At 38.9% G+C, this 12851-nt stretch overlaps 1 protein-coding gene across 2 annotated transcripts in view; it reads left to right on the forward strand.

Moving 5' to 3' along the window:
• The window catches only part of LOC144943469 (uncharacterized), a 33917-nt gene that overhangs the window by 3393 nt on the left and 17673 nt on the right, over nt 1-12851 (forward strand). Inside the window, exons 1-2 of one of the 2 annotated variants that reach the window (XM_078870929.1) lie at nt 296-326; nt 9014-9106. In XM_078870929.1, coding sequence (XP_078727055.1) covers nt 9047-9106 — 60 coding nt within the window. In that variant the 5' untranslated portion in view covers nt 296-326; nt 9014-9046. Of the gene's footprint in view, nt 1-295; nt 327-9013; nt 9107-12851 lie in introns of those variants that run through there. The other variant, XM_078870928.1, reaches the window with a different exon arrangement.

Here is a 12851-nt window from a genome sequence, read left to right on the forward strand (position 1 = left end):
TTCAACATCGTTTAAGCATTTTACAACATTTTCGCTATCTAAATGTACCCCACCAAATCTCGCGAGACTGTCCAACGCACCATACACCGACATCGCAAATCTCGCGATAGTTTGTAAGAGGTGGGGGAAGAGACTAAAGATTATTTTAATTTACAAATATTTTTAAATTATTTAAAAATATTTGTAAATTATCTCGATAATGGTCATTTTGTAGTTTCTTAAGGCCCGTCCTTAAATAACGAAACATTAAATAACGTAAAACATTTTTTTAAAACGCGTTAGAAGTGGTGGGGGGGCGATTCGCAATCCGAGGCCTGCCACTGTGGGTAGGCGCCGCCGTGTTTCCACATTAACATCGTTTAATTTAAACATACTTGTTAATTGTAATACGCGTGTGATTACTGTGTTGTAAAACTACCCACCTACATTTGCCTTGTAATATTAAGCCTTCAAATGCGAGTTGTGATTGCTTTGTTGATGTCGTCAATGCCTCGCTGCTGTTGGGTTCTTTGTGTCCTGAGGTTCCCGTCCGTTTCTTAAAATAACAAAATAAATATTAAATCACTATTACATCACTATTACATCCTGGTGATGTCCTATTGAGGTTATCGGATACGTGCATTCGCTTTCGACCGAGTCCATTGATAAGCAACGATGTCCCTTTAATTAAACCCAAGTCGTGGTCACATTGAGAATAAATGTTTTTTATTTAACAAAATATACAATTATAGTAATACAGCTTACAAGTGTAGATGATAATTTACCCCCCCCCCTCTTTATTTAATAAAGGATGCAGTTATAACGATATGACATTGCACGTTTTCGATTGTCCCATTGATATCGATCACCAGATTCTCGTTATTTAAACCCATTGCTATCACCAGATGTTCATTATTTAAACCCATTGCTATCACCAGATGTTCATTATTTAAACCCATTGCTATCACCAGATGCTCATTATTTAAACCCATTGCTATCACCAGATACTCATTATTTAAACCCATTGCTATCACCAGATGCTCATTATTTAAACCCATTGCTATCACAAGATGCTCATTATTTAAACCCATTGCTATCACCAGATGCTCATTATTTAAACCCATTGCTATCACCAGATGCTCATTATTTAAACCCATTGCTATCACCAGATGCTCATTATTTAAACCCATTGCTATCACCAGATGTTCATTATTTAAACCCATTGCTATCACCAGATGCTCATTATTTAAACCCATTGCTATCACCAGATGCTCATTATTTAAACCCATTGCTATCACCAGATGTTCATTATTTAAACCCATTGCTATCACCAGATGCTCATTATTTAAACCCATTGCTATCACCAGATGCTCATTATTTAAACCCATTGCTATCACCAGATGCTCATTATTTAAACCCATTGCTATCACCAGATGCTCATTATTTAAACCCATTGCTATCACCAGATGCTCATTATTTAAACCCATTGCTATCACCAGATACTCATTATTTAAACCCATTGCTATCACCAGATGCTCATTATTTAAACCCATTGCTATCACCAGATGCTCATTATTTAAACCCATTGCTATCACCAGATGCTCATTATTTAAACCCATTGCTATCACCAGATGCTCATTATTTAAACCCATTGCTATCACCAGATACTCATTATTTAAACCCATTGCTATCACCAGATGCTCATTATTTAAACCCATTGCTATCACAAGATGCTCATTATTTAAACCCATTGCTATCACCAGATGCTCATTATTTAAACCCATTGCTATCACCAGATGCTCATTATTTAAACCCATTGCTATCACCAGATGCTCATTATTTAAACCCATTGCTATCACCAGATGTTCATTATTTAAACCCATTGCTATCACCAGATGCTCATTATTTAAACCCATTGCTATCACCAGATGCTCATTATTTAAACCCATTGCTATCACCAGATGTTCATTATTTAAACCCATTGCTATCACCAGATGCTCATTATTTAAACCCATTGCTATCACCAGATGCTCATTATTTAAACCCATTGCTATCACCAGATGCTCATTATTTAAACCCATTGCTATCACCAGATGCTCATTATTTAAACCCATTGCTATCACCAGATGCTCATTATTTAAACCCATTGCTATCACCAGATACTCATTATTTAAACCCATTGCTATCACCAGATGCTCATTATTTAAACCCATTGCTATCACCAGATGCTCATTATTTAAACCCATTGCTATCACCAGATGCTCATTATTTAAACCCATTGCTATCACCAGATGCTCATTATTTAAACCCATTGCTATCACCAGATACTCATTATTTAAACCCATTGCTATCACCAGATGCTCATTATTTAAACCCATTGCTATCACCAGATGCTCATTATTTAAACCCATTGCTATCGCCAGATGCTCATTATTTAAACCCATTGCTATCACCAGATGCTCATTATTTAAACCCATTGCTATCACCAGATGCTCATTATTTAAACCCATTGCTATCACAAGATGCTCATTATTTAAACCCATTGCTATCACCAGATGCTCATTATTTAAACCCATTGCTATCACCAGATGCTCATTATTTAAACCCATTGCTATCACCAGATGCTCATTATTTAAACCCATTGCTATCACCAGATGCTCATTATTTAAACCCATTGCTATCGCCAGATGCTCATTATTTAAACCCATTGCTATCACCAGATGCTCATTATTTAAACCCATTGCTATCACCAGATGCTCATTATTTAAACCCATTGCTATCACCAGATGCTCATTATTTAAACCCATTGCTATCACCAGATGCTCATTATTTAAACCCATTGCTATCACCAGATGCTCATTATTTAAACCCATTGCTATCACCAGATGCTCATTATTTAAACCCATTGCTATCACCAGATGCTCATTATTTAAACCCATTGCTATCACCAGATGCTCATTATTTAAACCCATTGCTATCACCAGATGCTCATTATTTAAACCCATTGCTATCACAAGATGCTCATTATTTAAACCCATTGCTATCACCAGATGCTCATTATTTAAACCCATTGCTATCACCAGATGCTCATTATTTAAACCCATTGCTATCACCAGATGCTCATTATTTAAACCCATTGCTATCACCAGATGCTCATTATTTCAACCCATTGCTATCACCAGATGCTCATTATTTAAACCCATTGCTATCACCAGATGCTCATTATTTAAACCCATTGCTATCACCAGATGCTCATTATTTAAACCCATTGCTATCACCAGATGCTCATTATTTAAACCCATTGCTATCACAAGATGCTCATTATTTAAACCCATTGCTATCACCAGATGCTCATTATTTAAACCCATTGCTATCACCAGATGCTCATTATTTAAACCCATTGCTATCACCAGATGCTCATTATTTAAACCCATTGCTATCACCAGATGCTCATTATTTAAACCCATTGCTATCACCAGATGCTCATTATTTAAACCCATTGCTATCACAAGATGCTCATTATTTAAACCCATTGCTATCACCAGATGCTCATTATTTAAACCCATTGCTATCACCAGATGCTCATTATTTAAACCCATTGCTATCACCAGATGCTCATTATTTAAACCCATTGCTATCACCAGATGCTCATTATTTAAACCCATTGCTATCACCAGATACTCATTATTTAAACCCATTGCTATCACCAGATACTCATTATTTAAACCCATTGCTATCGCCAGATGCTCATTATTTAAACCCATTGCTATCACCAGATGCTCATTATTTAAACCCATTGCTATCACCAGATGGTCATTATTTAAACCCATTGCTATCACCAGATACTCATTATTTAAACCCATTGCTATCACCAGATACTCATTATTTAAACCCATTGCTATCACCAGATGCTCATTATTTAAACCCATTGCTATCGCCAGATACTCATTATTTAAACCCATTGCTATCACCAGATTCTCATTATTTAAACCCATTGCTATCACCAGATTCTCATTATTTAAACCCATTGCTATCGCCAGATGCTCATTATTTAAACCCATTGCTATCACCAGATGCTCATTATTTAAACCCATTGCTATCACCAGATACTCATTATTTAAACCCATTGCTATCACCAGATGCTCATTATTTAAACCCATTGCTATCACCAGATGCTCATTATTTAAACCCATTGCTATCACCAGATGCTCATTATTTAAACCCATTGCTATCACCAGATGCTCATTATTTAAACCCATTGCTATCACCAGATGCTCATTATTTAAACCCATTGCTATCACCAGATACTCATTATTTAAACCCATTGCTATCACCAGATACTCATTATTTAAACCCATTGCTATCGCCAGATGCTCATTATTTAAACCCATTGCTATCACCAGATGCTCATTATTTAAACCCATTGCTATCACCAGATGGTCATTATTTAAACCCATTGCTATCACCAGATACTCATTATTTAAACCCATTGCTATCACCAGATACTCATTATTTAAACCCATTGCTATCACCAGATGCTCATTATTTAAACCCATTGCTATCGCCAGATACTCATTATTTAAACCCATTGCTATCACCAGATTCTCATTATTTAAACCCATTGCTATCACCAGATTCTCATTATTTAAACCCATTGCTATCGCCAGATGCTCATTATTTAAACCCATTGCTATCACCAGATGCTCATTATTTAAACCCATTGCTATCACCAGATACTCATTATTTAAACCCATTGCTATCACCAGATACTCATTATTTAAACCCATTGCTATCACCAGATGCTCATTATTTAAACCCATTGCTATCACCAGATGCTCATTATTTAAACCCATTGCTATCACCAGATGCTCATTATTTAAACCCATTGCTATCACCAGATGCTCATTATTTAAACCCATTGCTATCACCAGATACTCATTATTTAAACCCATTGCTATCACCAGATGCTCATTATTTAAACCCATTGCTATCACCAGATACTCATTATTTAAACCCATTGCTATCACCAGATACTCATTATTTAAACCCATTGCTATCACCAGATGCTCATTATTTAAACCCATTGCTATCACCAGATACTCATTATTTAAACCCATTGCTATCACCAGATGCTCATTATTTAAACCCATTGCTATCACCAGATACTCATTATTTAAACCCATTGCTATCACCAGATGCTCATTATTTAAACCCATTGCTATCACCAGATGCTCATTATTTAAACCCATTGCTATCACCAGATACTCATTATTTAAACCCATTGCTATCACCAGATGCTCATTATTTAAACCCATTGCTATCACCAGATACTCATTATTTAAACCCATTGCTATCACCAGATGCTCATTATTTAAACCCATTGCTATCACCAGATGCTCATTATTTAAACCCATTGCTATCACCAGATGCTCATTATTTAAACCCATTGCTATCACCAGATGCTCATTATTTAAACCCATTGCTATCACCAGATGCTCATTATTTAAACCCATTGCTATCACCAGATACTCATTATTTAAACCCATTGCTATCACCAGATACTCATTATTTAAACCCATTGCTATCACCAGATGCTCATTATTTAAACCCATTGCTATCACCAGATGCTCATTATTTAAACCCATTGCTATCACCAGATGCTCATTATTTAAACCCATTGCTATCACCAGATGCTCATTATTTAAACCCATTGCTATCACCAGATACTCATTATTTAAACCCATTGCTATCACCAGATGCTCATTATTTAAACCCATTGCTATCACCAGATACTCATTATTTAAACCCATTGCTATCACCAGATACTCATTATTTAAACCCATTGCTATCACCAGATGCTCATTATTTAAACCCATTGCTATCACCAGATACTCATTATTTAAACCCATTGCTATCACCAGATGCTCATTATTTAAACCCATTGCTATCACCAGATACTCATTATTTAAACCCATTGCTATCACCAGATGCTCATTATTTAAACCCATTGCTATCACCAGATGCTCATTATTTAAACCCATTGCTATCACCAGATACTCATTATTTAAACCCATTGCTATCACCAGATGCTCATTATTTAAACCCATTGCTATCACCAGATACTCATTATTTAAACCCATTGCTATCACCAGATGCTCATTATTTAAACCCATTGCTATCACCAGATGCTCATTATTTAAACCCATTGCTATCACCAGATGCTCATTATTTAAACCCATTGCTATCACCAGATGCTCATTATTTAAACCCATTGCTATCACAAGATGCTCATTATTTAAACCCATTGCTATCACCAGATCTCCTTTAACCAAAATAAGCCCTCGTTGGTAAAATGGCCTCAAAGATTTCCACGTGCACGTTCTTTTACTGTCCGTCGCATGCGGTATTCCCTTTATTAAAACCCAAGTTAAATTGCGGGGGGAGGGGGTGATCGTGTAATTGTTTTATTTACATATTGTTCGGGAAGGTGTTATTTAATCAATGTGCCATTCATTGTTTGACCATCTCAGAGTCGCGTTAAGTTAAGGGGCTCCACGGGTGGCCAGAATCTCGCCTGGTATGCAGGAGGTCGTCGTTTGGAGCCCGACCCTGACACACGATGCCTGTTGTATATTCGGTCCTCCGGTTTTTCCCTCCGCATTTTAGAATAAACGTGCGATCATAGAGTATTTCTGGGTGCTATGCCATCATACACATGATGACAATTATCACCCGCCAGTTTGCTTCTGAAAAATCGCTAAATAGGTCGGTGGGTTTTGTCTGGTTAAATTTTTTGTTTGTTTAGTTTAACATTTACAGGACCGTACTATGCAGTTTTTTTGTATGTAATTCATGTCCCTTTAATGTTGTCAACGCTTATTGATGTTGTTTCCCTTGGTGTATTTTAACCAGATACACGTGATTTGATATCTATCTCTCTATATTTATATTGTGATTTGAAGCTTTCGTGACTGCAGGAATCCATACTCTTCGGTAAAGTCACGTAGGTAGAAAATAAATCGCACATTTTATTTTGTACACCTATGTGACTTTACCGAAAGAACCAAATAAATAAAACGTGCGATTTATTTTATTTTGGAACCAAAGAGTATTTCTATTGTGGTTTTTATGTAGTTCGACATGGTCACGTATATTATAGCTTCACCATTTATCTTAAGCGTGTGTTGCGAGTGCGTTGATTTTGAATGATACTGAAGTATACGTTGGCCTGTTTGCCACGAGAGAGTGTGGCAATATCTCTGGTATCATTTCACCAGCTGAAATGCCATTCAGATTATCATTGATCTGGTTTTAAGCACGTGAAAGCTCATTGGGAATATTTACCTCCAATTGGTCTTGTTTTAATGTCATCATGTGATTGGGGGAAACTGTTATCTTCATAATGTCTGGGGATATATACAGATAATACAATAGATAATACAATACCAATCGTAATTTAATGGACAAACGTTTAACAATAGGCTTGCTCCAGAATTGAATATCTGGTACCTGTTTTATACCGACACAAAATTAAATATTGTCTAAGGCGTTAATATTTGGGCATGATGGGTAGTGAATGAATTACTGAGTCGTGTAATGTAGCATCAGGTGAGTCGTGAATTTCTCCTAAAGCGATACTTAAAATGTACACGCCACGGTGGCGAGATGTTAACTCCCTCCCCTGATATGCAGGATGACGTGGGTTTGATCTCAAACCTGATGATGATGATGCGTGTATATTAGTAGTTTACATGTTCTTGCCGTGGATTTTTATCCGTGCCAATCCGGTTTCTCCCTCCACATTTCGAAACCCTGCGTTTAGAGTGATTTGGCTGCTATACATTTCGACGTGCTAAGCCACCACTTTGAGCTGTCGTTTGTGGCCAGGTCGCTTCTGAAAAAGAGCTAATATTAAATATATAGTTTAGCTTAGTACATGTGCAAGCAAGACACGGGAATCACCGACGCCACCAGGTTAATCTCTTCTCGAGAATGTTGATCTTTAATTCCACTGAATATGCACATTTTAATTAAATCCATTAAATGGTAGGCTGAATTCACATACTGTAGTTTACACTTCAGTGGCACATTTGAGTTAATTCAATTGTTAATTTGGCTCACAATCATTGGTTTATCAAAGCGTATTTTTATTATGTGGAGCGTTGAAAGTCGAAACGTTTACTTTTCCCACCAGTGGTGAGTGAAGGCCCCTTGGAGAATCCACACTTTGCCCTTCCACATTCCATGCCATGTGGCTCACCCCTGTGCAACCTTTAAACTATTAGTCAGAGAAAAGCCACAACCAAAGCTTCACTGTTTACCCGAATTCATGGTAAATCTCATGCTATGAAAAAAAAAATCTTGGAACGGTGATGAAAAAATGTATAGTTGCTGAATTGTGTTTGTGGTTTTATTCCACGATTAAAATAAAGAAAACTTAAGTGCACTGCATTGCTTTATTTTGTTCGAGTAAAACTCTTTAATGGCCCATTATGTAATGCTTAAAATACATCTTATAAACTGCCTGGCAACACCATTTACAATGAAACTACAGGAAGTTGTCTTTTCCTTTTGTTTTATGTCACCCCAAGTGTGTGTCAAGAAAAATAGCCCCGAGCAAAGCTTATAATCTTACCGCAATTCGTTGAAGGCATAAAATGTAGTTTCACCGCTCTTTTTAATAATTGCCTAATAAACTGAGGAATAAATTTGACTTCATCTGTGCTTTTTTCCAAAACAAAAAAAACTTCGAGGCAGTCAAAGACCAACTACGCTTATCCAAATATTTTCATCCTCCCCTAGTTGCTTATCAGTGTCAAGAGTGGTCCAGTGAGATAGTTCTGCTTTCCAAGGGCCAAGTCACGAGTCTCTGCGTGAGTCAAGTAGGCTAAAGGTCGTGAGTGTGTAGTTCTCAGAATCGTTAAACAAATGTAGGTATTTCCAAGTACGATGGATTGTCACCAACTGGAATGTGAAATTGCGTGCTGCTTTATTGATCCTGACAATGTTATTGCCGTGTTGTTTCTGCCCACAGCGCGTTTTTTGTTACTTCAAACGAAGAAGAGCAATGGAAGAAAGCAGCGCAGAGACCGTCAGGAACTTCCCTGCTCTGTGCAGAATGCAGCAGGTAAGAGTATCGGGGTACATCTTCTTGGTTCTTTCGGTAAAGTCACGTAGAAGGGCTCTTCACCCTCCAACCCAGCTTAAATATACGCTGCCAAGCCTGGTGGTGTTCATTCAGACGCTGTCTTTCCGACAGACCTGTTCTGCTATGTTTTATTATTATTATTTTATTATTTCCCTTCTACGTGACTTTACCGAAAGAACCAAGAAGGATGCTGTCTTTCCGACAGACTCAGATGCTGTCTTTCCGACAGACCTGTTCTTCGCCTGAGGACGGCTGCTTGCGTTGTGGCCGAAACGTCGTGAGAATTATTTTATTATGTTTTATTTTTATTATTTTATTACTTCCCTTCTACGTGACTTTACCGAAAGAACCAAGAAGATGAGTCCCTGCAGTCACGAAAGAAGCTTTAAATCGAAAAGTATCGGGGTAGTCGAATCTAGACTTTCCAACCTTCACCGACCCACATTGACTAGCGATGGTGAAGTAGAGTCATATAACCCCACCGCATGACCTGCATGGGAAGTGTAATTTCTCTTTCGAGTGAATTGACAACAGCAGGGCGATGCGGAATGTCAGCGTGGCATTTCTGTAAGGCCCATGTGTCTTGAGCGAGAACCATCTTTTACGCCATTGGAACCTCATTTGCCAGTAAAAAATATGATAATTGTTTTTTTATCCTTCTATCTGGCAACAAAACTGACACCTTTTTTTACAAGGAGTCATGTTTGCATAGACCACAATACCTGCAGCCATAATGCAAACAAAAACACAACTCTGATAATATATGCACTGTCCTTGAAGTTCATTGGACCACACCCGAGACAGCTTTCCTTAGAGCCTAGTCTCACATGGGTTGGACCAGGTGCGCCTTTTGGCAGTATTGTGGTCTATGCAAACATGACTCCTTGTAAAAAAGGTGTCAGTTTTGTTGCCAGATAGAAGGGTAAAAACCAATTATCATACGAGAACCATCTTGATAAGTAAATACATTTCACCGGTTGCTGTAGGTTGACTGGCCTCTTGCGTGCGAGTGTGTGTGTGTTGGTGCGTCATTATATTCCCCGGCATGTCCTGATGGCTAGTGAGGAATAATAGGGTGTTTGGATGGATGCATGATTTAATTTCGTTTCTCCAAGCTCACGAAACATGCATTGAATGTCATTGTGTAAGAATAGTTCATGCATGTTTTGTTAGGGTTTTTCACTTAACTCCCTAAGGTCTCTACAGGGTGGTCCAGGTGTTTTGTGACCCCCCCCCCCCCCCCCAGTTAATTGACCCCTAACATCTTTTTCCTTTGTATATATTCATTCCTGTTTTAAATAAAGCTTACTTAAAAAATATCTAAATATTTAGAGGAATTAAATGGGAGTCACGAGACATCTGGACCACCCTGTACATTCACTACGGTGTGAAAACATAATTGTTAATCGTTTCTTGTGTTGAATTGCGACCCAGTCGAATAAATACGCCCATAAACGGCACACGATGCCACAGTCGCAGTGACCAGGGTTTGATTCCCAGCCCATGTATCGGAATCTATTCTGGGTCTACACTTGCTCTGCTAATTTTCAGTGAATGGCCACTTTTGCCGATAATACATCGGTGCGAGGGGCTGCCAAACCGCCTGCAAAAGGGGCGTTTTTACATTCGAGGGCCGCACTAAAGGCCACCAGGGGCTGCCAGTGCCCTGTGGGCCTTGCAATGAAGAATACCCCTCTGCTCGTCCTTTGAATGCAGTGTGTAGACCCAAAAATATTGGTAAGCAAAAGCGACCGGGTTTTGGGACTGGTCACACCATCTTCTTTGAGTGCCATTCCGGGCTTGATAGTTGCTTGATAACAGCGCTTGCCGTATGTCTGTATGTAGTGTGTTGAACTTATTTCGCTCAGTACGTAGCCAACCGTGCTAATCGGAGCGCATTTGGCTACGTAAGGCTCCTACTATATATTTTTAATTTACCAGCCAAGGGCCCCCACTGAGCTGCTGTATAGCTCTTTTTCAGAAACGACCTGGCCACGAATGATAGCTCAACGAGAAGTGGCTTATCGCGTGGAAATTTCTAGCAGCCAAATTTTTCTTAAACGCTTGATGTTGATTCTAAATGGAGGGCGGAGAGGCGGGCGGGCGGGTCGGGGGGGGGGGTCGATCTTTGCGTGTGGTTTTTTAGGGGGCCACACACCAGCTCTTGGCGTGTGTTGACCTTCTTTGTTTTATAACAGGTGCCCACTAACGACACTTGCCCTGCAGGCTATTAGGCTCAACAGGGGGTTGGCGGGAGTCGTGGTTGCAGCTCTTCTTTGTGGCCAAGCATTTTGTTGTGTTTCCCCGTTTAAAGGCTCAAATTGGTTTGGCATCACAAATAGAAGAATGGCCAAAAAATACAAAACCACAGTGGTGGCGTGTAGCACATGCAAAGTTGGCTCATTTGCAGTTTTAATATTGTATGTGTTGTGGTGGGGATGGGAGATGCAGGGCTTCTATGCATGTGGTAATTGGGTAGTTGGTCTCATTTGTAAAGGTGCCACGTGCATTTGTTTATTACGGCTCGGCTATTTTTATGTTTAGTGCGTTGCGTGCATTTTCGTTGTGGCCTTTAAAAAAAGAAACTTGTGTTTTTAAAGAATTGATGTCGTTTTTTAATGGCGAGTTGAGTGGGGCTCATGCCGAGTTGGCTTGCATCTCACGCGGTCAGCCACGTTAAGTCTGGGTCAGGCAGTTGGCGACCAACCATTGGTTTTGAAGTGGGCATTAAAGACCCTGTATTGATGTTTACGAGAGTACAATATCTTGTCTGTGTTTTTTGTATGGTAATTGTCGGCAGGGCCATTTTCTGTGACACGAAAAAACGATTACAGACCTATATCATGGGACCTTTTTGCCAGAATCAAAGTATGAATAAATAAGAATAGGTTTGAACAAATTTGAGGCAATACAATAGGTGTAAAGATGGTCAAACACCAAATAGAAACCTTTTGCAAGGAATCGAGCCGGCATTAACCACACACACTAACGAACATGCTCTGCTAATTAATATATGCTTTGTCTTTGAAACGGATTGGTGTCGGCCAAGTACACGTGGTTCATGCAGACTTGATTGCTTTCAAAAGGTAACTATTTGGTGTTTGAACATCTTAACACCCGTGGTCTTGCCAGAGAAAGGGTTAAATCTATCCTTATTCTTTCATTATTATAGAGCTCTTTGTATGCGGTACAACTCTATGCGTTCCACACATATCATTAACACTCCATAAAAAATGTAAATGTCCTTTCAAATAACCCTTTGTGAACGTGCTGTTGGGTGTAGGCCCTCTTTCCATGCTGCGTCGATTGTGGGGATTGGGTTTTTTCTGCTTGGTGAGGATTAGTGAAATATACTTGCACAATAATTGATTTTCGGCTGAGAATGGCACGTCATACAGTGTTGTACCACACGGAGAATAAGTTAAAATCAATGTGTACTGAACTTGTTATGATGTTTGTTCCTTGGGGGCGAATAATCCGTCATCTGTGCAAGTAACACGCATTCGACAAAATGTATTTTTTTTAAGAAAAGCTGTTACGGGAGATCAACTTGACTTGCTTTCGTCATTTCTAAAGCTGAACTTCCTGTGTTTGTGGTACAAACCACAGTAATGTAACATGAGGCTGCATGCCGTGTGTATGAGCTCTTTGCCCTACACTGTATACAAATAATAGATAAGGAATGTGGTATTTCCCCCACTCTCTGGACGGGGGGGGGGACAGC

Source organism: Lampetra fluviatilis, chromosome 31 (genome assembly GCF_964198595.1).
Source record: "Lampetra fluviatilis chromosome 31, kcLamFluv1.1, whole genome shotgun sequence".
Lineage (NCBI taxonomy): Eukaryota > Metazoa > Chordata > Hyperoartia > Petromyzontiformes > Petromyzontidae > Lampetra > Lampetra fluviatilis.